This window comes from Chinchilla lanigera, unplaced genomic scaffold, assembly GCF_000276665.1.
Source record: "Chinchilla lanigera isolate Chin_1 unplaced genomic scaffold, ChiLan1.0 scaffold00091, whole genome shotgun sequence".
In the NCBI taxonomy this organism is placed as follows: domain Eukaryota; kingdom Metazoa; phylum Chordata; class Mammalia; order Rodentia; family Chinchillidae; genus Chinchilla; species Chinchilla lanigera.
The window spans coordinates 7,878,320-7,906,270 of record NW_004955492.1 but is presented as its reverse complement, the minus strand read 5'-3'; the positions used below and the strand labels follow the sequence as shown (position 1 = coordinate 7,906,270).

General features: G+C 44.3%; 1 protein-coding gene across 1 annotated transcript in view; it reads left to right on the top strand.

Annotated features, from left to right (window-relative positions):
- Cog2 (component of oligomeric golgi complex 2) overlaps positions 1 to 27,200 on the top strand; it is a 43,125-nt gene extending 15,925 nt beyond the window's left edge. The window contains exons 5-18 of the mRNA XM_005404991.1: positions 965 to 1,068; positions 4,062 to 4,170; positions 4,604 to 4,783; positions 6,521 to 6,645; positions 9,580 to 9,706; positions 12,447 to 12,586; positions 17,227 to 17,288; positions 18,458 to 18,609; positions 20,736 to 20,933; positions 21,747 to 21,819; positions 22,104 to 22,246; positions 23,706 to 23,845; positions 25,066 to 25,246; positions 26,622 to 27,200. Coding sequence (XP_005405048.1) covers positions 965 to 1,068; positions 4,062 to 4,170; positions 4,604 to 4,783; positions 6,521 to 6,645; positions 9,580 to 9,706; positions 12,447 to 12,586; positions 17,227 to 17,288; positions 18,458 to 18,609; positions 20,736 to 20,933; positions 21,747 to 21,819; positions 22,104 to 22,246; positions 23,706 to 23,845; positions 25,066 to 25,246; positions 26,622 to 26,723 — 1,836 coding nt within the window. The 3' untranslated portion in view covers positions 26,724 to 27,200. The remainder of the gene's footprint in view (positions 1 to 964; positions 1,069 to 4,061; positions 4,171 to 4,603; positions 4,784 to 6,520; positions 6,646 to 9,579; positions 9,707 to 12,446; positions 12,587 to 17,226; positions 17,289 to 18,457; positions 18,610 to 20,735; positions 20,934 to 21,746; positions 21,820 to 22,103; positions 22,247 to 23,705; positions 23,846 to 25,065; positions 25,247 to 26,621) is intronic.
- Positions 27,201 to 27,951: the final 751 nt, after the last annotated feature.

Here is a 27,951-nt window from a genome sequence, read left to right as displayed (position 1 = left end):
GGTGTTCCTCTACCCCATTCTGGGGAAGAAGGTGCTGCCTTTGTCTGCATTGTATTTCTTTGCATGTATTCCTGGACTGTACAGTGGTCTTGTGTTACAGTTTTATTGTCTGATTTTTTATAATCATAGCTGCATAATGGCAGAATTGGACTTAGAATTCAAGATCTTCACTCTAGCCTGTGTTCTGCCTAGTGCTTTCTAAATTTATAGTTTACCATACAGTTTTAAAACCTCAAGGGAGAGAAACCTGTTTTGGAGACCTGACTGATTCTCCTGTAGATCTCTTCCTAGCTTTCCTCTGAAGACTCAGGACATAATGTATTTCAGAAAAGATCATGAGCACAGAGGGATTAGTTGTTTATTCATGTGTACCCTGTGTCTGGAGGAATGACTTGCTTCATAACAAGTCATCCGCTCTGCTTAGTGACAAAGTTATTAGTGAATAACTCTGTTATTAATTAACTCTGTATCTTTTTGTTATAATAACTATATATCTTTTTGTTGTAATGCTCCTTAGATTCTTTGATAGTATTTGCCATAGTATCTGTCTTGTGTAGTGTCTTTCTGAATCGGCACTTGAATTGTGCTCATGTAATTGGAGAGTATAAATATGATTGGAAATTAAAACATAAAAAAGAGTCTTAAACAAATAATGTAGAGCCAGAAGAAAGGTTCATTATAATGAGGGAGGTAAAAAAGAACAAGAATGCAGAATAAAAAAGTAATAATCTGGATTGTTTTAATTATATACTTGTGATAGACTATTGAGATATGCTTGTTCTAGAAATTGAAAATTAAGAATTACATTTTTGCAGATTTAGTATGATGTAGAAATAGTAAAAATGTAAAATACTTTTAAATATTCTGTATTGACTTTTGGGGTTTGTATTTCTGTTTCTTTGAGTCAGATAACTTTAATTAAACATTATGATAACATTTTTTGGCTTAACTTTCATCTTTGTAGATGTGTGTGTTGAGGCTTATTCAAGTTATTCAATCAGTTGAGAAAATTGAAAAGATCTTAAACTCTCAAAGTTCTAAAGAAACGTCTGCATTAGAAGCAAGCAGGTAAGTGTTTTCACTAAATACCTCATACCTACACTGAAAAGTTTCTGAGTTGGGAAAAAAAAATCGAAGCCTGGCTTAGTGTCTTTAAAAGTAGCTCAAGAGAAATATACTGCATGAAATGGTACCCACTGCATACTATTACAGAGCCTGTGTGTTTGTCGGCCATAGTTCCTGTCCACCACTTTTCAAGGAATGAGGGGTAGTGTGATTTCTGTGAAAGATTTTAACTTTGGTTGGCTTTGCCTGTGGATCAGCAAAGTCCTTACCAATCCTTCAGGTGTAGAGATGGCATTTGCCTCAGGCTTTTCAATAGGTCCCAAGTATTATTTGTGTGTCTAGAGCTTCCAAATGCACTAACATCATATCATTAAGAAATACTACAGTTCCTATTTAGTTGAAAAGTATAAACAGCAGAGGAGACGCTCATAAACCAAGAGACAATGACTGTTTCCTTTGTTAGACTATAACTGTCTCACTTCCATCCTACTGTGAATCTAAAATCAGCCAGGTAGGTAGGAGATTCAGGAATAAGTGGCCTAGTATACAGATAAAAGCAGAGCGCCTTAGTGGAGTGCAAGGACCAAGGTTAATACAGCAAGCTCACTAGGTGGCCTGAGCCAAGCTGCTGCTGTTCTCTGTGGCTGAGTTTGCCATTGTGGTGTCACACTGCATTTTAGGATTTCCCCGTGCATGGGTGGACTTTCTTTCTTGGCACTGCTAGCTAGCACCTGAAATTTTAAATTTTTAGAAACACTGTGCCCCATATATCTCTGTAGGTTAAGAAGTGAAGCATCCACAGAGGAGGTAACCCTCCCTTGCTAGGTCTCTGCCTCCTCTCATGAGCAGGATGTGTCTGTGAGTGATCAGTCCCTGCTGTCTTTGTTTTTTCAGCCCTTCATGTTCATGTTTTTGCCTCTTTAGTCCCTGCATCTGCACTTGTTAGTCATCATCCATTTCCTTACTTGGATTCAGTGGAGTCTGGGTTGTCCTTAGTTACTGTGCCTCTGTTACACTGTTGACAGCGTCCTTTATTCAGTCCCCCAGTCCCCTTCCAATCTTGCCGATTCCTGCCACGTTCCTTCAATGGACTGTAGGACCCCCTTGGATGCCAGCTGTCCTGGGGTGCTGTTGTCAGTACTCCATTCCTTACCAGCGTCTTTGGGCAACCTTGTCCAACCTCACAGTCCTGACCACCCTGGGATGCTGACTCTTCTCTCCACACAAGCATCTCTAGCCTTGCACGTCTGACCACCAGTCTCCTGCTGTCTTGGAGGACCACATTCTGTTCTGGATAGGGACTGAACTCATTGTGTTCTTTACCTGCCTTTTGCCACTGGCAAAAATGTGTCACTCCACTGTTCTGTTCCTTGCCTCAGGAAATGGTGCCTGCATTGTCCCTGTTCCCAGGCTAGTGGTCTTGGGGGGTCACTTTCTCCAATGGTTCCTTTCTGTCTCTTAGTAGGCAGATCCTGGAGTGTTTGCTGCTGGGTTGCCTGCAGGTTAGATGTCTGTCTCTTCCTCTTCATTTCCCTGCTCAGGCATGGCTCCTCAATGACCCTCATCTCAGTGCCCTCATTGCAGCTCCAGATGGTCTTGCAGGTTTGCCTGATCATATCTCATCTCTGCTCAGAATCAGTCAGTACTTAAATGTTGAACTCCCCGGTGGCTTACTCTTCAGCAGGTCTCCTGCATCCTTCTGAGGGAAGGTCAGACATCATGACTGTGAGGAATGGCTATTTCTGTCTGTGCAGTTCCTTTGGTATGTCTTCAAGGTAGCAGGCTCAGTGCCCTTCCTTGGTCTTCGTTGCCTTCAGGGGCTTTCCTTTGACTCAGATGGGCAAATACGGTGGTAGAGAAGGTAACCAGAACATGTTAGTGCAGAGTAAACACCTATCTGCTACGTCAGGAAACATACATTATGAGTAATAAATCCACCCCAGGCTCTTTAGGAGAGAGCTGAGAACATTCCAGACAGAGTCATGCTGGGTAGCTGCTCTCCTGTGGCTCTGAACTAAACACAGAACTGTACAGACACTGGTGTCTTTATGTGGCATCTCCTGTGTCTTTATGCTGTGGATATTTCCTTGCTCATGGAAATATGCGACTCTTCCACTAGAGAACCTTCTACACTTCTCTCCTTTGCTGCTTCACTTAACAGTGGTTATGCTTCTTGATGTGTTTTAGAGGAAAGCACATTTATTGCACTTGGTGGCAGATACACAGTGAATGTCTTCTCACTCTAAGCATGGAGACTGTGACATAATTTTAAAGTAAGCTGTTACTGTTTAAATTTAGGTCTATTTTAAGAGATTTTACTTACTGCTCTTGGTGGGTCCGTCTTACTTACTGATACAGCATGACTGATATTTCACAGATGTTAGAAGTAAGTCAGACTTTGATACTCAACTGCTTTGAAACTTATGGATGTTAGTACTTGACTCGTTTTTATGTCAAAATTGTGTCCTGGTACTTGTTTGGTACTTGATACACAAGCTAGAACATGTCAGTGTCCATTGCCTCATGACTTGCAACATTTTTCAGCCCAACTTGGTTAGTACCCATCATTTTTGGTACTTCTTGGTCTTCGCAGAACCAGTGAGCACAAATACCAGGATATGGCTGTATTTTAGAATGGAGAACGAGCAGGTAGAGAAGTAGGAGAGGACTCAGGTGAGTAGAAGGAGGAGAAAGAGAAAAGGGAGGTAAGGAGCAAGATGGGAGTCCAGCATGTGGCCACCGTACTGTACAGATGGCCCTGCTTCTGCTGGGCCTGTGGCTTGAGACTAGGCAGTACCTGTTGACTACCCACCAGTCCTGGAACTTGTGGCACAAGGTGGGCTTACGGCACAGAAGGCTGATCTTGACCTTGTGACAAGGTGGACATGGAAAAACAAACTCTGGGAAAGCTGGACATGATGGTTGTGAACCATGACCTTGCTCTTTAGGAAGTGAATACCTGTAAAACTGAGTTCTGTGATTGTCATCCCATACAGCCCACTCCTGACTGGACAGGTCCTGGAGAGAATCGCCACAGAGTTCAACCAGCTGCAGTTCCACGCGGTACAGAGCAAGGGCATGCCTCTCCTAGACACAGTTCGGCCTGTGAGTGCTGCCTGGAGCTTTCTTGTGTGCTGTTGAGGAACTTGAGAAATAATTTTGGTTTAATCTCAGAACACATTGTACATGTGTGGACTCAGCCACATGTTCTAAATTATAGAACAACATTCATTTCTAAACTTTTTATAATTTGACATATTATATAGTATAGTCAGATTTAATTTTTCCAAAGCCTTTGACTAGGCTTGAAATCTATAATATTTATCAGAAAGATTTCCTTTGTAGCTCCAGAAGAAATTTGCTTTTTCTCATTGTGTAATCTGTCTAAATTCTTCCATGATGAACCAGAGATCTGTTTATAGAGATGGGGATGGGGAGAGATTTCCTTACCCAAGGAAATGTGACTGTGACCTACCTGTGACTCTGGGGAGTAAGACACCAGTGAGATTCAGAAGCTGCTTGTCGTTTGTTCCCATAGCGCATAGCTGGCATCACAGCCATGCTGCAGCAGTCCCTGGAGGGCCTCCTGCTAGAAGGCCTCCAGACCTCCAGTGTGGACATTGTACGGCACTGCCTGCGCACTTACGCCACCATCGACAAGACAAGGGACGCCGAAGCTTTGGTGGGGCAGGTGCTGGTGAAACCCTACATAGATGAGGTTTGTGTGCTGGGTAGCTGCTCTGATTGCACTGTCTGCTGGGTTGGAGTGAGGTGTGCCTGAGGCATTATTGGGAAGTCCTAGTTACTACAGGGCCAGTTGCAAGAACAGGGGTCCTTGGACATAGTTGGTGTACTGTAATGTGTAGCTCAGGTACGGTCTCCACTTCAGGACAAGAGTTTTGCCCAGCAAGGTGCATGTCCAAACTATCTTTAGTCCATTATGCAGACTCTGAGACCACTGTCTTGTGGGTGGAGTAAACCAAGGAAGCATATGACAGTGCCGCCTCACATGAGGTGGCACAGAGAGCTGTGAGCATGGAAGGTTTATGAATGGGACCTGCAATGTGCACCCACAGACCTTCAGGGAATGGTGACATTGGGCCCAGTGCTTGAGTAGTAGGGAAGAGTCTGTTAGACCAGGATGGTAGGGGGCAGTATTCAGAGATGAAGGGTTTTAATAGCAAGTTAGAGGGTGGCATTTGGCTACCCAGTGCCCCTCACTCATTATACAGGTAAAGGATAGGAGTAAGTGTGCTCTGCCAGGAACAGCCAGAGGGCAGGTTATACTGCACAAAGCTTTGTGTTTGGAGCAAAAAGTTCTGATGTGCAGAAGCAGCATGTCCTGTGGGTGAACTAGTAGAAGTCATGAGGCCTGTCCTTGGCATGGGAGGTGTTTTTCCAGTAAGAACTGCACAGAGAAACTCCTGTGACTTCAAAGTGAAAATCTTTAATTTTTTAAAGGGAGAAATTGAATCCCAAAAATAAAAATGAAATTTGGGGGTTAAGTCTGGACTTATTAGGATTACTAAAATGACTTTCAGTTTTCTATGTTGATATCTTCCTATGTTCCATACCTATCTCAGGGAGGGGAAAAAGAAAAATTGTTTGAATTATTTATCAGTAGGTAAAATTATTTTAGTAATTATTTATGTCTTTTTCCCCCATTGAACTGAATGTGATATATTAAAGAAATGTTGAACATTTGTGGCATATTAAGTAAATCACAGCTCCATTTATTTAAACTTGTATACTTACCCTGTGGTGTATCACCTATTGACTCCCAGCCTTAGGACCAAAAACTAAAAAAATATATTTTTTTGATTTTTCTGTCTGATACCTCCCCGAGTCTGAATTATGACAGGAAGTAGTCCAGGGTCAAAGCACTGAGGGATGTGGTAGAGAACCCTGTGCTCTGACTTAAGTCATTTTTAAAGAGGTAATATTTTCACTCAAGATCATCTGGAAGCAGGTAAATGTGAGTTTATCAACCCCAGTCAGCATCTTAGCTGGCTTGCATCTCCCCGGGCTGTCAAAACTGTCTAGCCAAATTTAGAAACTAGCTCAAATGTGACATAATTTTTATTTTACTGTTCCTAAAACACGCGAGTTGAGGAGGACAGTGGCCATGAGGAATGTGTTTTGTTTTGTTTGGTTTCGTTTGGTTTCATTTTGGTTTCTTTTAGAGCTGGGAATTGAATCCAGGACTTCCACATTAAGCATTGTCTCTGACCTTCTTTTTTTCCCCTAGTTTTTATTTTGAAACAGGGTCCCACTTAGTTGCCTAGGCTGGGCTCAAACTTGCTATCTTTCTGCCTCAGCCTCCCAGAGCATGTGGTTTAAGTTGTGTACCACCATGCCTGGCTGAAGAAGTATATTTCTAAGTGTTTTTTCTTTAGTATATCATCTGTACTTCTCTTTTACATGCTTCTTTTAAAAATGCTATTCCCTTTCCTAGGTGATTATCGAGCACTTCGTTGAGTCCCACCCCAATGGCCTTCAGGTCATGTATAACAAGCTCCTGGACTTTGTTCCCCACCACTGCTGCCTTCTCCGAGAAGTCACAGGAGGCGCTGTCTCGAGGTAACCCTCTGGGTGTCCTGCCTTCACCCCTTTCAACCTCAACTCACCTTTGAGCACCTGCACTGGCCACTGCTAGTGCACAGCCGGTACGAGACTTGCTCCCATGGACAGGTCCCTGGTGAGCCTTGACTCTCCTCCTGCCTCTTGGTGTGGTGAGGAAGGTGCCATCAGATTGTCCCACTGAAGAGCCTGGGCCTGAGGCTGTATCTTTGAATGTAGATCCTGTCCTTTGTTCCTTCTTGGGCCTCTCACTGAATCCACCATCCGGTCACAGTTACATTCTTTCCATGATTCTGTATCATCCTGTACCAGTGGCAGTTCAGTTTCAACAGACTGTACTCAGGATAAGGTCATCTTCAGTTTCTCCTCTCAGGTCAGTTTTCATGACTTCCCCTGCTTTTATAAATGTACCATTTCAGTGGTCCCAGTCTGTTATCATCTCTTCTTCAGAAAAGCAGGGTCTCCAAGCTATTCTCCCTTTTCTACTCCCTGTTTCAGAAATCCTGAGATCATTAGACTGTGTCTTTTTCCTAATGCTTGTGTGGCTTCTCAGTGCTCATGGGGAAGACTCAGGCTCCTGGGCAGAGCAGAGAATGCTCCTCCTGATCTGGTCCTGGCATCTCTTCACCAAGAATTCTGCTGTGGAAGTTGCCCTCCCTACCTCTGGTGCTCTGGCCATGGTGCTGGCCACCTTTCTCCAACACCTTTGCACCTGCCACCTTCTGTGTTCTTGTTGCCCTTGCCCTTGCTGTTTCCTTTGTCTCCCTATGGAGCTGCTATTCCACAGGAAGACCCAGCTGAACCATCACTTCCTTGAAGAGACCATGTTTTATCCTGATATTCATCATTAATTGTGTCCAAGACACACTGCCTTTGCTTCTGCTCTGGGTCGAGCTTTATCTAATAGAGGGTCACCTCCTGCCGTACCTGTTCTTCCTCACCTTGTGACACATTTCTTGAACACAGTAGCTGCCTAGTAGTGCTTGCAAAATGAGAGTTCAGGAATTTTCAGTGATAAGGGAAATAAGGTCCTTGTGTTCACAGAGCAAGTAACGTACTTGGTATTAAATTTCTTTTAGAAAATGCAGCATGCAGAATGATTAATATTCTGCTTGAGCTTTGAATTACCCTCTATGTGTTCCTGTATCATTACAGATGAAGCTTTATTTTGCATCTTTAGCTTGGTAATCATGAAAATGTAGTTGGATTTGGATTTGGGAATAAGAACTTAGTAGAAGTCATGATACAGAATTAAAGAAGTGACAGTTGTGAGGCATCCAGTAATGAAATTTGACAAAGCTAGCCTTGATCCTCAAATGTCAAGTTTCAAAGCTTTGGAAGTTCTTTGTCAACAGTTCTCAGTGTGACAGAATTTGCGCAGAGGCCTCAGACACTTGGGGACTCTTAAGTCGTACCAGCCTGGTTATACTCCAGCCTGTCCCAGTGCTGCGTGGGCTTTGTGTGCCCCTGCCATCCCTTGCTCCACTCCTAGGGCTCAGTGTTTCCCTTGTCCTTGTCTGGTTTTTTCCACACAGCGTGCTCCACAAACATCCAGGATCTAGAGGCTTGTTCTCCTCATCAGTCATATTGTCACCTGTTAATCTTGCAGGACTTAAATTTGGGGAGTGGTCTTTAATTAGACATTTACTTTGTGAATGCAGAGATTCATCATTTGACGTTGATTATACTGTTGTATCTGTAAGTCTTCAGTTTCATTCTTTTCTAGATGCCTTATACCAGCCCCCATGGAAAATCTGATGACCCAGTGTGTGGGGTCCTCAGAGGGCAGGTATCTTCCCTCGCCACCTCCCCCTCTGTAGTTTTCCTCCTTGCTCAGGTGAAGCTGTGATAAGATTATTGGACGCTACTCCTAGACAAAGAAACAGTGCTTTCCTGATGACCTATCTAGATACCTTCTGCTGAGCAGGAAAATTATAAAACCCTTTTTTCAGTGTATTTTAATACCTACTGGAATTTTAAGTCCCAAAGTGATATGGCAGCTTAGCTATACAACTCCCAGGTTTGCTAAGGTAAGATTAAACTGCTCACCACCTTTAAAGAAAATTTTCTTAAAATTGAGCATATTTTGTCTAGATATGTGTCATGCCCATTTTTAGGAGAAAAACACGTGTGTGTGGGTTATGTATTTTGCCTAAGACCTGCCACGTAACTCAGGTTTGCTGACTCTGAAGTGTGTGCTTTTATCTAAGTGCTAAGTTTTTTAAATAAAAGTCCAGCATGCCACCAGACATGGTGGCACATACCTGTAATCCTAGCACTCAGGAGGCTGAGGCAGGAGGATTGCTGAGAGTTTAAGGCCAGCCTGGGCTACTTAGTGAGTTCAAAGCCAGCCTGAACTGTATAATGAAACCTTGTCTCAAAAAGAAATCCAACATCCGTTGTTAAAAATGGCAAAAGAAAACATACACACACAGAGTGCATTAATTTGAGTTTTGTTGTATCAAAATTTGTGTAAAAGTCATAGAATTTTAGAACTGAAAATAGTCTTCAAGGTAGAGAAATAAGCATGAAGCTTTAGTGACAGAAAGCGTGCATCATTTGCAGACCTCTTGTGGTGTCAAGCTTGAACACAGAAGTTGCTTTTCCTGTGGTAAAAAACACTTGGGCAGCAGCTTTTGTAAATGGAGAGCTGTGCCAGTGCATGCAGTGACTTTGCCTTATCTTTGACACTGGTGTGGGAGTTAGACTCCATGAAATGTGTCAGGTTCAAAATGACACCAGGATCCAGGAGTGCAGTAGCACCTCCAGTATAGAAATAAGCTAGTTGACACATCTGGTCTTTAAAAAAAGTTGGAATAAGTTTAGACTGAGAACTTTTTAGTACAATAAAAGAGAAGCAACACTATGGAAATTTCCTTTTTGTAATTAGAAGATTAGGATGAACTTGACCAAGATTTTTCTCTTGTTTTACAGTGAAAAGGGCACCACTGTTCCTGGGTATGACTTCTTGGTGAACTCTGTCTGGCCAGAAATAGCAAAAGGACTAGAAGAAAAACTCCCCTCACTCTTCAATCCTGGGGACCCTGATGTGTTTCACCAGGTAACTTCCCATCTTCTTGGTTCATGAAGATGTTAACCCAAGACTTTGGGGAAGTCATGTTCTCTTCTGTACAGTCTTGGCTCTGTGCTTTATTAAAAACAAAAATTTGAGTTGCTAAGTAAATATTTTTCCTAAAACACACGCATTATTTTATTCAAGTTGGGTTTTGTTTTTTTTTTTTAAAGATGTAACATTTTTATTTTATTGCTAAGAGCACTTTATATTCCCTCTTAGCCTTTTTTTTTTTTTTTTTGGTACTGGGAATCAAACTCAGGACCTTGCGCTTGCCAGGCAGGCGCTTATGCCACTGAGCTATATCCCCAACCCCTGTTTTATCCAAGTTGTGATCTCTGAGACTTTCAGGCATAGGAATATTTCTCTTTTAGAATGTAAAGTGTACTTCGGTCTAGATAACAACTGTGATTAGATAGTTACATTATTTTCTAACTTACTTTATTTAAAAAGTCCTAAGGATCTATGAAGTCATTATCTTTTCATTTGTTTTCCATGAAAAAAATTAAGTTTATACATCTTTACTATATAATTTGAAGGAAAACAACATTGATTGGATTTTTAAATGTGTTAAATGTCATTTACAGTTTTAAAAATTAGGAAGGCTTGGATTTGGGGGTAGAGTTTCTTTGTGGTGGTTTTTTTTGTTTGTTTGTTTGTTTTTGATACTAGAGATTGAACCCAGGACACTGAGCTACATTGCTAGCCCTTTTTAAATTTTTTTATTTTGAGACTTTTTATTTTTTTATTTTAACTACCTAGACCGTACCTTTGATCTCCCTGCTTTAGCCTCCTAGAGTGCTGGGGTTATAGGCATGTTGTGATTAAAAAACTTTCGTACTTGAGATTTTAAAAGCACATTCAATGCTCTTTTCCCCGGTGTGGCCTCTTAGCTATGCCCATGGTATGGCTGAGCATGGGGCAGATGCCTGAACCCCACCTCCACCTCCTTGCTGTGTGGTGCTATCTATTCATTTGTGCTTCTCTCTCACTTCTGTAGCACCTGCTCCTAGGACCCTTGATTTCCTTCCCCTCACCTTTTGCACCTGCTGCATCTGGGTGACATGTGGGACCTATCTACTAGCACACTGATGCCTCCACAGTTGCATCTGATCTCTTTCACTTGTGCACCCAGTTTCCATTTATCATAGTTGTCAATTCTAGTTCTCTTTGCTTTTTTTTATAGTCACCCTCTTTAATTTGCTTCTTAACTTTAAATGCTTAGAGAGGCACAAGGTAAACATGCAGAGTTTGGAGCTAAGTAGACTTCAAAACAGTTTAGACAACAATTTGAAGCTTTATTGTCCCAGAAATACCCCTTGTCTGTTCTCTGATTGTCCCATGTTATAGCATATTAAATAATAGGATGACTTGTTTTTGATAAATGGTGTAACAATTTCTGTGACTTTCAAAGTAGGACTTTTTAAATTAGATACCATGAGTAGGGTAAAATGCTAGGTTAAGGCTGAGCTGCTGAGGGAGCTTCATGGTTTGCTGTGCTGTGTAAAGGGTCACATTGACTGTGTTCACTCAGAAGATGTTTCCACTCAGAAAGAACCATTCTAATAGAGCAGTGACTTCACAGTGCTCAACCAGTATTCAGTGTCTGTGGCTATACTTCACATAGTTCTGCATCACTTTCTTTCAAGACAAACTTTCAGCTTCAGCCTTAATGTAGCACATTCCTGTGCAGAGGGAAGTAGCCTTGTATTCCTTTAGCATCCACATATGCAGAGATGGAGGTTTATTCCAAAAGTGGGAATAGAGCCTTTCAACACCTCAGTTGCACGTACCTGTGCCACCCTTGGATTATGAGGAATGTTGCCCAAGTCTAGTTGCCACCACTTTAAAGCCTGTGGTTTTGACTGCACTGAAATTCCCTTCTGAGCACAGGCCTCTACATATTCGGGGTCATGGTTTGGTGACCTGAGTTGAGCCACCCACCTCACCTGAGAAGTACTATAAAAAGTCCAACAGTGACTTTGGTAGAGTCTAGGACTGGAGGAACAGAGAACCCAAAGGAAGATGGTGCAGCCAGCTGTAGGTGACTGGGGGTCTGCTTCGTCTGCTGCTTGGTTTGTCATTGGGGCAGCTTCTACCTGACCCTTGCAGAAAAGGAACGATGATCAAGGCAGTAGTTTTGGGTTTTCGGTTGTATTAGTTAGTCCCCCTGAGAGTTTTCATGACTCATCTATAAAATGGATATGATACTCTCTTTCTTTGTTTCCTTTAAGAAGTTTTCTTAGCCAGACCTGGTAGCATATTTCTGTCATTGTAGCACTCAGAAGGCTGAAGCAGGAGGATCACTGTGAGTTCAAAGCCAGCCTGGGTTATAGTGAGACCCTGTCTCAAAAAAAAAAAAAAAAAAAACTTTGTTTTTTCTTCTCTTTCTGGAGAGGCAGTGAATTATACCACTTAATCCACTGTCTTGATTCTGGTGAATGGAGTTGGGTGCCCTGGAATATGAGCGCTATCATGTAACTAGCACTGAACTTAGAATAGTGCACCTGGATTTCAGACAGGCTTTGCCATGTAAGACCATAAGCCTGTCACCAGCTGCTCTGGATGTTACCTCATCCCTAAGTGGGGATGTTAGGTGGAAGGTTCTCCAAGGTCTCTGTCAACTGTAGAACTATGATTCTGCATGTTGACTTACCTTGATTATAGTTTCCAATGTGTGCTCCTGGTTAGCTTACTGATAATGACAATTCCACTGTTCTTGTTTTAGAAATACACGATAAGTATGGATTTTGTAAGAAGATTTGAACGACAGTGTGGGTCCCAGGCCAGTGTGAAAAGACTAAGAGCACATCCTGCCTATCATAGCTTCAATAATAAGTGGAACTTGCCTGTTTATTTTCAAATAAGGTCAGTCCTTTGCTCAATATCTCCTAGCCCCTAAACAGAGTCTTAGTGCTGGTACAGAAGGTTGGCTTCTTCTCTGGGGCTATCACATTCTTTAGGAGGCAGAATTGACACAGGAAGTGTCGCAGGTGCCAAGCTGACAAAATGACATCTTGTTCTGATAATGGGAAAGAGCTCTGTACTTAGGGTAAGCTGGTCTCCAGGCCTGGCTTCCTTCCCACCCATCATCCCCCATTTGTGGCAAAGACCAGAGAATGCAGGAGTTTGATAGTAGCTCACTCTTCCCTTTCCACACCTCACCTCTGCCTCAGATAATCCCATAGCAGTTAGGGTCTCTGAGCCTCAGTGTTTGCTCCCTCACAGAGCAGGGGAGCTCAGCTGTGGTGTCCCCCACCTGTCAGCTTCTCAGGAGCCTGGTTGGCATTGTGATGCTTGTTCTGTGGTCTGGAAAGCAGTGCTGTCTTTCTCTCAGACCCTCAGCCTTGTGACCCCAAGCGCAGTCACCTGATCCTGCCAGTTCCTGGGTACTTCCAGAGCCTCACATGCCTGCCTGGCCCTGTCAGCCATTCTAGCTGTTATCAGGCCTAAAGCAGTCCTGACACTTGGCCAGTGCCCAGGGCAAACTTTTATCTTTACCAGATTTGCTTTAAGTATTCAAAGGGATTGGCTCGCTTTTCTCTGTAAGCTACTTGACTTAAAATCTATGAAAAACTTTAAAATAATGTTTGACTGTGAGGTGTGTTTTATGAAGTGAGTTTTTCCATGTAAAAAATAAATTCAAGTAGGACTTCATAGAACTTATAGTTATAGGACTTCATAGAACTTACAGAAAAACTTCATAGTTTTTCCATGTAAAGAATAAATTCAAGTAGGAGTTCATAGAACTTTTCATTTTTCCTGGATGTTGGATTGTTTACTCTGAGGATGACTGAAGATATGCAGACACAGCTAGGGGTCACAGTGGCACTGTTGCAGTACTTCAGGGTCATTTAAAGGGGACCTGAGAACAAGGTGCTAGTGTTTTGACATTTTCATGAGATAAAGTAACATTGCCCCCTCAGGACCAGTGTACCCTCTTGGATCTGTTGTGCCCACACCCTGGTTTTCCGTAGGGAAAAGGCAGCCTCCGCCTGCAGCTCACCACTGTTCTGCACTGTCCCAGAGAACCTGTGTATGCACAGCAGTGGCTCTCATGGACATGTTGGAAATACTGTAGGATTCAGGTTTTTTAGAGAAAGGGAGGAAACGCACAGGTGACTAAAACAGCCTCAGACTGTGGTCATGCAGTGGCAACCTAGAAATTGTAGACAAATAAGCACTAAGGGCTAAGGGTTAGTTTGTTGTATTTCTAGAATGTTCTTCAGAGCATCTACATGTCTATGCTGTCCATGTGGCACTCAGCATGCTGAGCACAACAGGGCTTCTCCTGTCTGTTGAGGTGTAGTCAGCCCCCCTCCCCACCCCTAAACCCTCACCTGGCAGTGGACACGCACCTTGCTGTCTCTGGAGCCTTGCAGCAGAGGGGAAGGTAATACCCACTGCAGTTGTTATTTTATATTTATACTTGATATTTTCTGTAGCCCTGTGATGTTCGTGGAGGGATATGAACAGGAATTTAGAAATGTTTACATCTGGGGTTTCCTCTCTTATTTAGATCCTTTTAAGAGTAGAGTGACTTTGGGATACATCAAGAAACCAGAGCACAGCTCTTTACAATTCCCCACAGGTCACCTCTCCTTTTGCTGCTTTCCAAGAAATGTGATCTTTGTTGTGCAAGGGGCTCCTGGCCAGGAGACACTGTTACACCACATGACTACCATTCCGCATCCCTGCATCCTCACACATGCCCACAGATAGGCCAGCCACTGTGGGAGATGCAAAAATACTAAGGCCTTGCTGCCTTTGTTTCTTTTGTTTGAGAATCACCATAAATGTTCACATAACTTAGTGCCCCAGGTGTTCCCCTGATTCTGAATTATATACCTGCTTCCCTGCCATTTCTTCACATCACACTGTCAGCTTTGGTGCTGTGTTCCATCCCATGGACTGTGCCCCACTTACATAACTACACCTCACTTTGGGCTACATAGGTTTAGCCCAGTCCTTTGTGGCTACAGATGGTACCAAGCTAGCCAGAGGCCTTTACTGGGATCACCTAAGTTTTGTGCAGATTTTTTTTTTTTATTTTAAAGAGTAAGAGAAGGATAACAATAATTGGGGGGCTTACCAAATTACAAAGTGGTAGGAAATTATCAATGGTTATTGTTTTACATATTGTTATCTACAAGATAGTTTCTCAGGAAAACAAATAGACAAATAATAGTAAGTTACAGACAAAAGAGGTAGGAGATGATCAATAGTTGTTGTACTCTACTTAGGTATCTTCGAAAGAAAAGAAATAGAACTATACATGAGTGACCTATTGAATAATCATTAACTATTCTCAATGGTTGTTGTAGGAAACACATAATAATAAACATGCATCCATTTATGAAATAGGATAGGAACAATACAAATATTACAGAGTTATGGATAGATTAGTAGAAAAATATCAATGACTGCTGTAATACATGTTGGTATCTTCGAAGTGGTTTCTCAGGAAGACAGAGATACGCAAGAAGGATCTAACAAGTAGTTACAGCCTAAGGGTTGTCAAAAATCAAGTGAGCCGTCTGGGGCCAAAGCCATTTTTTGTAGCATTTTCTCTCTAGCCTTCCATCGCTTTGGGACCCCACAACCAGTTAGTGTCCTCTCCCCAACTGTCAGCACAGGCAGCAGGAATCCTTTTGCAGACTTCTCCGGGGCTCCAGCACAGCCTGTACTGTCAGGGGAAGAATGGCTTCCAGGGAGTCTCTGCGTGTATTGTGCAAGGTCCTCCTGGTTTACAGCTTCCGAGCGGTTCTCATGATCCCAGTCCACTGGACCACTGACTCCATGGGCTTAGTCTGCATTCTCATGTTCTCCGAGTCCTTGTTCCACAGCTGCTCCTCTGCTGACTCTAGACCTTTCTGGTTCTCAGTGGCAGGAGCAAGAGTGGCCCATTGTATAGCATGTATTCCCAGGGGTTTTTCCATGTTTGAATGATTCACACACGTCCTTAGGTGGGCATCTGCAGCTGGTGCATGGTGGGCCAATTGTGTCATTGTTTCTCTGTGTCATGATAGTTCTCAGCAGAGAACTATCACTTGAGCAGCAGCGGCCTGCCTGAAGGCCGGCACGCCACAGCGCTCTCGGCGGCATGGCTCCCCGTGCGCTGGGGGCCCTCCCTGCGGGGGCCTACGAGGCAGGAAGTGAGCCAGCCGGAAGACAGACGCTCCCCACCCGGGACTCCCCGTGTGCCGGGGGCCCTCCCTCTGGGGGCCTACGAGGCAGGGAGCGAGCTGCCAGTCGGAAGACTGGCGCTCCCCGCCCTTGGCTCTTGTGTAGATTTTGGAAAAGATCCCCAGGGGGCCAGAGGTCAAGCTCTGGTGGTTTTTGTGAGCTCTAGCACAAACTGACCCCTTTCTTCTGGTCCTTGTGCTTAGGGTCACCACCTCACTTGCTCTTCCTCACTTTCTGCTCCCACTTTTCTCTCCATCATGTGTTCCTGTACTCTTAACGTGCAGGTTGCAAAGACTACCTGTCTGTGGGCATCACTGGGCAGCAGTCTGATCCTTTTCCTTGCACAGAATAGATGGGCAGCTGGAGAGATGAGCAGCTCTAGCATCAGCACAGACCTCATGTCCTCAGCTGTATTGTGTGAAGTAATTGCTCTTTCACTCCAGTCTGCACACTGCTTTTTAAAAGCACGTGTACTATCAAAACTCCCTTAGATAAAGTAATTTTAACATGAGTCAGAATTTACTGTTAGCAAAGGAGCTAACCATTGAAAAAAGAGAGTGCTGATACAAGGATACAAAGATGGGAAAGTCACAAAATTGGGAAATAGGATGCCGGAGGAAGTGGCCAGCTTTAAAATAGCTACATTCTGCATAGTCGTGGAAATACAAGGTCTGTGTTAGTCCTGTGAACACTCCCAACGCAGTTATAGATTGAGGTCTGTGATGGACCATCTGTCCTCTGGGAAAGCAAACCTGTCCAGGAAACAGTGTGGCTGCTGAGCAGCAGTGACCAGCAGGGTAGGGGCGGGGGCACACAGAGAACTGGTAGATTCCAAGGCACTGAGTGGAGAGTTCTACGTTTAACTGGCTGCCTCAAGGGTTTTTATCAGGCTGCAAACACAGATGCCAAACACAGCTTTTCCAGTTCTTCATTTGGGGTGTTTCTTTCCCTGTGTAGTACTAATGCAGGTGGATTGGAAGTACCACTTGTGTGACCTTGGGGTAATTTGGTTTACAGCCAGCAGGGACTTTCCCCAAGGCCCTTAACATGGCATTGTGTTCATTTCAGAATCTTGGAGTTACGATTCAGACTATATGCAGTAGCAAAAAACCCTACCCAACAGTGAATTAGTCAAGATAGTTTATTTCTCAGTGAAGATAAAAAACCAGCTTGGGAGAATAGGCATCCTGAAGCTGGCTGTGTGTCCCTGGGAATGAGAGCTGTCCGCGAGTGGGGGGTGCCCTGTGACTGGGAAGCAGGGAGGGTGGGTGAGGAAAGATGCCTGGCAGAGCTCTCAGCACTGACTTGTGTTCTCTTCTCAGGTTTAGAGAAGTGGCGGGATCCTTGGAAGCTGCACTAGCAGACGGGCTGGAAGACGCCCCAGGTAACCTCCTTAGTGAGAGTGGAAACAGCAGGCGTCCTTGAGGTTAGCTAGGCTCACCAGCCAGCTAGACCTTGGTTTCCAAGAATGCTCACCGTTCCCCATCATAAAGTAAGCTGGACCTGAAGGGCCCTTAGTTTAACTTCTTTTATTTTGCTTTGTTTTGTTTTGTGGTGCTGGGGATCAAGCCCAAGGCTTCACATATGCTAGGCAATCACTCCATCACTGAGCTGTACTCCAGCCCAACTTCTTTTATTTTTATAAAGCTATAAGAAACCAAATCTTCGACTCATTGAGATTTTTGCTTTATAGAGATGATTAGAAGGATGCTTTATGGAATAGGAAGGAAGCACACCTTCTTTTCCATCCTGAATGTAACATGCCAGCTCTTTAGCCCTGTTGTGCTCACACAGTCCCTTCTCTGCAGCAGATCGCTGCTTCCCTCCCACTTGTGGAGTTGGGACACGTGCTTGTGCCTCTGTTCTCTGACCTTGGTCTCTGGCCCCTTGTCCTAGGGCACTGGGTAGATAGGGATTGTATCTATATAGATTTGGAGAACATGTGTGCATACCAGGCAGCTTCAGTGGTTTTGTATCATGTTATGGCCACTCCTCATGACCACTGATACAGAGTGGGGCTGCTTCTATAGTCACATAGAAACTGAGTTCCATAGCTGAAGTGCCTGCTCTCCTCACGCACTTAAGCGCACCGTCTGACCACCCTTCTCAGCTTTGAAGGCAGGTTCTGTCTGTCATTGCCGAAAGTGGTCATGTGTAGTTGACTTCTTCCATATATAGCAGCTATCTTGAGGAAGATACAAATGACATAGGACAATTCAGAACTAAAATATAAGCCCTTGAGAATGACTGCCACTTGAACTTGTGTTTGTTGATTTGGTGTAAAGTATTTGTTAAATAAGAAATTTCAGGATGCTTTGTATGTTTGACATTCTCCAACATGCCTGGGAGGTGTTATCAGGAAAACTATCAGACATGTTGCATTATAAATGTAGGAAATGGCCATGTCGTCTTTCATGGCCTCCAGTAGCAGCTGTGCTGACCACACTGTCCTTCCAAATGCCTGCTTTTATTTTTGCGTTGTACACTGGAATTCTACAGGAGATTAAAGTCCATAAGGGATTGAAACTCCCTAAGTCCATGGTTTTTCTCTAGCTGGAAGTCCGTATTGCCTTTTGGCTTCTCACAGAACATGGAGCAGCCTGAGGAAGTGCTGGTCGGATGAGATGTTCTTGCCTTTGCTGGCACATCGTCTGTGGAGACTCACGCTGCAGATTTTGGCACGATTCTCCGTGTTTGTCAATGAGGTAAGCACTAGCCCTCAGCTCCTCACTGACCAGGATGGATAAGAATTAAAGATACATTTAGCTAGATACTCAAATGAAGTTTTAAAAATGTCTATAGTCGCCACAGGCTAATTCCATGGACAGCAACAGCTGGTGTCCAGCTGTGTTTCAGTCCTGCTCTGGTGGGTATCTGTCCCTTACGAGTCCATTTTCCCTTCTCAAAACAAGAATCTTTGAGGTCCTTTTAATTAAAACAAATACTCATTTTAATGAAAATGATTAGAGAGCAAAATATATATATTAAACACATTATTTGGAAGTTTAAAAAAGGTATATCATGGAAATAAAAAGGTGATTAACGTGTTTTCTTAGGATATCATTTTCCCTTTTTGCATTTCTGTTTGACATGTTTCTGCAAGCTTGTGGCTTGTACCACTGGTGGTACAAATGGATCTAATCAAAGGTAATGGTCTTTTTACTAATGAAATTAGTTTAAAACCGCCCAATGGGCAATCATGCATGTACCACCAGTGGGTCAAGCTTCCCTGGCACAAGACATACAAATTTTAGTCCCATCATGAACACGTTGACATACATGGAAAGCCCAAGGTTCCTGGTCCACAGGAACATTGCTGCTGCTGCTGCCGCTACTCAGTCCACAGCACCAGCTTTGCTAGATCTCTGCAGAGCTGCCATCTCCCAGGGCAGTCTCAGTGACAGACACTCTTGTAAAGCAGTCATCATGGTGCAGAGAATGTGAGAAAAGGTATACGAAGGATGGCACTGTGCAGAAATGCCCCCGCTAAAGGGAGTGCAGAGACGACTTAGCCATGCTTCCACCCATCGGATGGGCAGAGTGGTGGCTTTGGAGCTAGGCAGGGTTGGGCCTTGGCTCTAGCCAGACTCTTTGGGCTTGGGCACAATATAGTGGATCTCCAAAATTTACAAGGGTTATATAATATTCCTAGAGCACCCAGGAATTGTGAAAAACCATGAATTTCAGATAATGGTCAGAAAATGCCTAGAAGTTCCTATTTTTATAGTTTAAACCCTAAATATGCTGTGTCTCCCACAGTTATAGAACTTAATTTAATAAAATACTGTATTCATAAAGTCTTAGGTGATGTAGGGCATCTCAGGGATCTTAGAGCCTTAAAAAGAACAAAACTGAGAACATTCAATAGCGACCTGTTATGAAGCAGGAATGCTGGTGCATCTGCTTGAGATGGGTTATGGGGCAGCAGCCAGTCAACAGCAAGCAGAACTGAATAACACTGTTGGATTGGCTACTTGCAAACTTCACACCAAAAACACAATTGCAGGGATATTGAGGTTTCCAAGAACAATTATTAGTTAGGTTCTAAGGAAAAGTCCTTGAACGACTGAGGCCGCAAACTGAACCGCAGTTCATAGGGGTATGCCGTAATCTTCATGACTGGGATTCTGCATCTGTAAAACGGGAAAATGGTGTCTATTCTGAGAATTTATTTGTGGACTGAAGCACTCAGCAGATACCTAAGTGTTGAGAGCTCAGTGGAAGTTAGTTCTGTTTTCCCTCTGTTCAGGAGTCTTCTTAACAGGCTGTCTTGCAGTCCTAGGGACAGCAGCACCAGTGAGTCCTGCACCCATCAGGCCTTGCAGTCTCGCTAGCTGGTCATTCCTCTCGGTTTCTCTCCAGTGATTACTTTGTCTTACATATTCATTATCCCATCTTTCTCTTGATGCATATGTAATTTGGTTTTTCCCTTTAACAAGTGACACTTTGTTATTTGTATTAGTTGAAGCATAATGAAAGCTACATTGTGGTTTTTTTACTCTGGTTATAACTAAGTTTATTTAATAAATTTGGTATGTTACTTACCTACTACAGTTAATTTTTTAAAAATCTGTGATATTCCAGAAACTGATTTCGCTGTGATTTGGGGACTGTTTATTTTTATTTACCCCTAGAAGTTAGACATGGGGGCAAGAAGGGTAGGTGTGCATGAGGCTACACTCTCCAGAGATGTAAAGGCAGGTTCTTCCCTTAGTACATTTCCAGTGTGACTCTGCAGATGGCTATGGTCATGTGCTGGGCTGTTGAGCTATATATACATTCATGTGTGTTATTAGTGTGGGAGCATCTTGCCACCAAGACCCTTTTTCAGCTTTCTCACAGGCCCATTTCTAATGAAAGTACCAAGGAGATCAAAAAACCTTTGGTGGCTAGTGGCAAAGACACTTCCACTGCCCAGGGAGGTGGCGAAGACCAGGGAAGTGCTTCTTCAGACATGAGGTCGGCGGTGTCCATTTCCAGCACTCAACTCGTGTACATGGTTGTAGACCTGGACAGGCTACAGGAGCAGGTGAGCCTGTGTCCCAAAGAGTCCTCACTGTGAGGTCAGTGTTTCAGAGTCCTATACATCAAAGGCAGAGCTGTTCGTCCTTGTGGGCTTTAGACTGGGGCCATGGCTGCCCAGAGGAGACCATCTTGGGCCTTCGTGGCTGGTGTTTGCCCTCATCCTTCGCGGGTCCTCCTCTCATGCCAGACCCTGACACCATGCCAGCCCGTTACCCCTGCTGCTTTCCAGCAGTGCCTGCTCCACTATGTGTGTTTTTTTCTCAGTGGCTGAGGTCTGCTCAGGCATGCCTGAGGTGGGCTGGATTTTAGTTAGTTTGATTCACTGAGCAAAATGCTCTTTTAATACTTGATAGTTGAATGAATGTCAACATATTAAAAGTTCTGTTTTCTCTGCTTAGGGTCCAGGTGTTTTTGCTTTTATCATTAAGAGAACTTTTCAGGACAGATTTTAGTGTTTATGTCCTCTAATTCGTGAGTGACTCCGCTTTCTACAAGTTGAATGTTTTGTGTGCTTGAGAAGATGCATCTGTGTGTTTTGAACAAGAGTGTAGTCTTTACTGTGAGCTGTGTGGAATCACAGAGAACCATAGAATAGATTTGTGCTCCTCTCTGGGCCTGTTAGTAGCCTGACAGTACCCGTGGCTCCCATGCTGCTGACATCTCTTGTGGGAGCCCTGAGCATTGCTTTCTCTAGATGGATATTATTGAATGTCTCAGTTTCAGTGCTACACTCATTAATGGTAGTCTGAGTTTGTAGATTTGCCTCTTTTTGATTTATAAGTGATAACTGAATAGATATCCTGTGTATGTTTTCCAGCTCCCAGAACTCTTGGAGACTATCAGACCAAAACTTGAAATGATTGGCTTTAAGAATTTTTCTTCTATCTCAGGTAAACCTGAATCTTTACACTCAGCAAATCTTTGGAAAAAAAAAAATTTAATAAAACCTCAGAGATGGGATATATATAACATTTTCTTCTCTAGTTGTAAATCCTTGTTTGTTTTTATATTCTGGTCTGTTGTTTTAACTCCTTTTAAATAAATCTTTTGCTTAATTCTAATGATTTGATTTGCTTTGTTATAGTACCCTCTTCTCAATACTATGATAGTATTTAAAATAAAGCTTATATCTGCTTGGAACAGAGAGCTTAAACCCATCTTCCTGCCTCCACAGCAGCCCTGGAGGACTCGCAGAGCACCTTGTCGGCCTGTGTGCCTGTCCTGAGCCACAGGATCACGCAGGACCTCAGTGAGTCTTGCTTCAGTTACCTGAGAAGTGCCCTGGAGGTCCCCAGGCTTTACCGAAGAACCAATAAGGTCAGGATTCAATCCCTAGCACTGCAAAAAAAAGTTAGAGGCATCTTCTAAGATTAAAAAAAAAGTGCTGCACACAGGTGATCAAAGGCAGATTTTTCTGTTTATTCTTACAGAACAGTGATTTAGGGTATTCTGTTTTTCCAACTGAACATTCATTTTCATGCACTTGATCTCATTTCATTCTAAGTCTTAGATAATTCTCCCTTTTAATTTTTTTCTCGAGTTGTAGATTTTTGATGTAAGTTAATGCCTTTTAGTTAGTTTGCTACCAAAACTCATTCTCAGGAGCTGTGAAAATGGTTTATGGCCAAGCTATTGCTTCCGTCCTCAGTGTAGGGGCTGTCTTCTGACTATGCTGTCCTTTCGGCCGTGCTGGTCAGTGCGGGGACCCCATCTCTGTGGCTTTGCTCTCCCCTCTGCTGGGATGCTGTGCATGCAGTTAAGTGGCTCCTTCCCAGACTGCCGTTACTGCTGTGTGGCTCTTTCTCTTTTTGTGTTAGGATCTGAGAGGTGCAATAGAATTACCACTTCTAGCAAAAGGAACTTCCTGATTTTCTATTTCTGGTTTGATATGAAGGTCCTACTTGAGAGTAGGAGGGAGAGAGACCTATCTTGTATTGCCAAATAGGTTTTTTTTCTTTTTTCCATTTTGGTACTGGAAATTGGGATTCAAAGCCTTTATACTGAGCTGCATCCCCATCCTTTTTTTTTTTTTTTTTTCCATTTTGAGACAGGATCCCACAACTATGCCTCGGCTGGGTTCAGCTCCCAGATACATTCTGTATATTTATTGAGAATTCACACTGTAGATCAGACTGTATGCTGAACTCTTTGCAGACTCTCACTGCTCCTCCTGTGAAGTGGGTGCTGTATCTTTATTTATGGATGAAGAAACCAAAGCTAAGAAAAATTAAGTCACTCACAGGGTCCTTACTTCTCAAATGGTGGCTTATTGATAAACTATGTTGGCACTCCCTGGTGGGAGTTTCTTAGAAATGCACCCTTGCTGGGTGTGGTGGCACACACGTATAATTTGGAGGCTGAGGTAGGAAGATTGTTGAGAGTTCAAGGCTAGCCTGAACTACATAGCAATACCCTGTCTCAAAAACCAAAAGAAAAAAATGCAGCCTCATAACTCATCCCCTTCTCACACTCCCATCCTTACTGAAGAATCAGAACCTGGATTTAAAAGGATCACTGGGTGACTACTGTGGACAGGAAATTTTGGGAAGCAGTGCCCCAGAGAAATGGAGCTGGAGGTGCAGGACCACACCTGAACCAGCCTGGCTGCAGGCATTGTCCTGTCCTGTTCTTCCCCTCACTCGCCCTCTAGGCATTTTGAGAGAGGTAGATGTTACACTGTTTCAGAACTGGAACAGTAGTATCCTTTTGAGCCTGAGGGTTTGGTAACCTTCTCCTTCTCTTTTTCTGTCTGTAACCCCTACCTGTATTATTGCAGGAGGTCCCAACCACAGCCTCCTCCTATGTGGACAGTGCACTGAAGCCATTTTACCAGCTTCAGAGTGGTCACAGGGATAAGGTGAAGCCCACAGTAATGCACCAGTGGCTGGAAGGAGCTCTCTCTGAGAGCACTCACAAGTAAGTGGCCTTTGAGCGGGCTGTCTGCACCTTAGGGAGGCTGAGGCATCACAGGGCTGTGTGTATTGACTATAAGAGCGTCACAGCACTGTCTGGCACTGGATGAGGTGTCATGTGGTCATTTGATCTGTCTTCTTCCCCTTCTCTTTCCACTGTCCTCCAGCTCTGCAGGCTTCTTCTTCAGTGTGGACCATAGCCAGGGGCCAGCATCTCCCAGCCACCGCCTTTACTGCCCCTGCCTCCCTCTGCCTTGTCCAGGTCCTTTCTCCTCAGCTCTGTTAGTCCAGCACAGCTCTGGTCACACCAGGCAATGAAAGGGCCTCCCTTCCTCAGGCTCCCCAGACGAGACCTCTGTAATCGAGATGGGAAAATGTACATTTTAGAGCATAATTACAATTCACAGTTCCTGAAGCTCCCCAAATCCTGGAACATCTCTTTCCGTCGAGTCCATCCTGCCCCAGTGCCAGCACTAGCATTGAATCATGCCAAGAAGAGTATTATTCAGGGCTGACAGTGAAGCTCAGTGGGAGAGCACTTGTCCAGCATGTGTGAGGCCTTGGGTTTCATCCCTAGCACTGCCTACAAAACAAAGTGATTCTACTTCATTATTGACTTAATTATTAACTTTGCAGTAGTGTTTCATTATTTCCAGTACTCAGGAGTTAAGCAGACATTGGTGGTCAGTTAGACTGTAATAGCAATGCATAGTACTCTTCTTGTGGACAGACTTAATTCTCTATGTCACATGACCAGCTTGTAGATAAAGTCTGGAAATACAGCTCTGTAATTTGAGAGAATTACAGAGAGAATTATTGAGAGAATTATTATTCTCTAATATTTTGAGAATATTTGGAGAGCAATAAGCTGTATTTAACATGCTGAGATTCTTTTATGCTGTAAACGGCCAGTGTGGAAAGAAGCTGTGACTTCATTCAGTCTGGAATGTGCTGCAAATTCCACCCAGTGTGTGAAAGATACTGACCTGTCCATTTCTCTTAGTGCTCAGGATTAAAAATCTGAGCAAAATTTGTGCGTGCATCTCACATTCTCAGGGAATGCCATGCCCTTATGACCCTTTCTTAAAATCTCAAGAAACATTGTGTACTGTAGTTGTGCTTTACTAGAGATGTGTTTTTCTTTAAAATTTCCTTTTTTGTTCACAAAGCCAGTGTCCCTGGTGTTAAGACTTCTCTCACCAGTCACCTTGTCTTGTGCCCAAGATACTGTGAGACTGTGTCAGATGTCCTAAACTCCGTGAAGAAGATGGAGGAGAGCCTGAAGAGATTGAAGCAAGCCAGGAGAGCCCCTACCACCAGCACCGTAGGCCCCAGTGTCGGCATGAGTGATGATGACAAGATCCGGCTACAGCTGGCCTTGGACGTGGAATACCTGGGAGAGCAGGTACGCCTTGGAGGAGCTGAGTCCAGGGCCCAGGGTGCTGTTGCCGGAGCTTATGAGAGGCAGGCCTGGGTTCCTCTGAAGGCCAAAGTTCTGCAGTAGGAACCAGGAGAAGGGAGAAAGGTGCCAGATGTTCCCCTCGATGACACTGGTGGGCCCTTGTGCTGTGAGCATCTGCTGGGGTCATGTGTACATGCTCACGTGCTGCTGTGAGCCCAAAACAGGACCTGTCGTGGTCCACAGAGGCCTGGTGTGTGAACGACACCAAGGAGAGCTGAAGGCCTCCCCCACCTGTGTTGTGAGGGATGAGGTGTGTGCACAGCTTCTTTAATTCCTCGCCTGGGTTCTGTCAGTTTTTTATAAAACACAGATTTTAGAGTGAAGGTAGCATCATGTGGCTGCTGTTGGTTGCAGGCCATCAGTAGGGGATGATGTGGGTAGCATGAACAGAAGAGATGTCCTCAGTATCACAGAACTTCCAGATGTCTGAAGCTGCTGCTTTCCATGAAGCAGTCGCCCCTCAGGGAAGGCCTTTGCAGAGAAAGGAGGGGAGGTAGTGCGGTATCCTGAGAAGCCACTTGCCTTCTGGTGCTGAGCAGCGTCTTGCACATGTCAGGGCCATCTGTGAAAGTCTTAAGTTCATTCCATCCTAGGTGAATTGAGAGATGCCTCCTGCCAAAGTTGCCTGCTATGTTTCTTTATTTCAAAAGAGAAGCATAAAATTCTTTTCACAAGCAAGAAAGCTTGCTATAGAGCCATGAAGAGCAAATAAGCGAAAGAACAGAGTGAGGGGGAGAGGGGAAAGGGGCTCCTACAGGCCCCGGCCCTAGGGCCGGATGCTGAGTCATGCCGGCGCCTGCCTCGCCAGGCCTGTGTGGCCACTGTTTTTAAACACAAGCAGGAACATTGTGTGCTGAGTCTTGGCTGCCAGAGTCAGCTCAGTAGCTGCTGTGCCAAGAGTGTTTCCCGGCCATCGGGTTCTCAGAGAAGGCTGTTGGTGGCCAGCTGAGAAAGTGGGAGCTCAGGCCAGTGCTTTTGTGGAGGTTCACCATTCACTTTAAAAGTGGTTTACTTTTAAAATTTCTTTTAGTGTGAATTTTCTTTTCTAACATTTTTTTAAGACCCACAAAAAGAGGCTTTTATCCTGGTCAGAGTGAGATAAATTAACAGACTGGCTTCTTAGCATGCAAAGTGTTTGACCCCAAAACATAAATAAGTCCTTTGCTCTAAAGAGAAATTGTCCTGTAGGCCTTTGGGAGCCCTGGCTTTCCGGCCCAGTGGAGGGTAGGTGGAGAATTTTGTTCTGGTTTTTGTAAGGGTCTTTTTCACGTTTAGTTTAAATCGTACTCATATGGTTCACTCTCCTGGCCCTACACAGATTCAGAAGATGGGCCTGCAGACAAGCAGCATCAAAAGCTTCGAGGCCCTCACTGAGCTTGTGGCAGCCGCCAGGGACCAGGCAGCAGCTGAGCAGCCCTGAGCGCCCTGGAAGCCTGGGAGGAAGGAAAGTGGCTCTGTCCTCAGCATCACTGACAGCACCCGCTCCCCTCTCAACACGCTTGGGTCTTCCGTCACCCAAAAAGAACAAAACCTTTTCCATTGTATGGAAGATAGTTTTTAAAGACATTTGAAACTTTTTACTATAGTTTACAGAACAGATTATTTTATTTTTATTGTAAATCTTAGTATGAAAGAGCTGATTTCTAAAATAGGACTGAAGTGCATATCCAGGTATGGATAGGAAGCTGTCTTCCAGCCCTGTGGCAGGAGGGGCACCTGGTGCTACAGCCCAGCAAGGAAACATCTCTGCCAGGACGACTGCAGCCCTGGGCTTCCCAGACACCGGTGACGCAGAACCGTACCAAGGATCCTGCTTGCTCATCGCCTGACCTCTGTCATGATCAGAGCTAGTAGGAAAGATTTATTTCCTAAATAAAAGCAGCGTCTGCCACAGGCATATGCCTTTCATCTGTGATTGTCAGCACAGTGAGGTGCACCCATCATTTGCACTCTGTACTAACACAGTCCGTGCCAGAGAAGTGCCTCCTTCAGCAGGACCAGAGGGTCCTGTCCACATAGAACCTTGCTATAGCACGTGGGACCTCTGTCCCATGAAAGAATGACAAGGCATCTTCCACAGAAGCCAGTGGACTCCACCCCACAGGCAGCTCACTCTGACAGGGGAGGCTGGAGTGCTGTGGGAGGCCCCAAGAGTGGAGTTGGTTTACTCGCACATATAGTGCCTAGCCAGCACATCCTTCAATCCAGGCTTCCCCCATCAGAGACCTGGAAATCCCCTGTGCCCTCCACTTCACTGTTCTTGCCTCTTGTGAAGCCCGAGGAACATAGTTTATTAGACCCCCAACTCTAGCATCATTTCCATCGTACAAATACAGTGGACCATAAAGCAGGCAGGAGTGTCCCAGGCCCACCCTGCAGCATCCTGCAGCCCTCCCTCTCTCTCTCCCTGGTGCCAGCATCCATATAGATGCCAGTGGTCGAGAATGGGCCCAGGTGCTGCCAGTGGTCCAGAATGGCCCCAGGCTGGGGCCTGGGGCTGATGTGGTCACAGCACTGCTTTCTGAGTCCCCACAAGGGTGGCATAGCCTCACTGTCATGGTATCTGCTTCTGGCTGCAGATACAATCTTCTAAGTTTGGGAATGCTTATCTGTGGCTTTCCCCAGAACAGCTCTCCTTTTTCTGATTC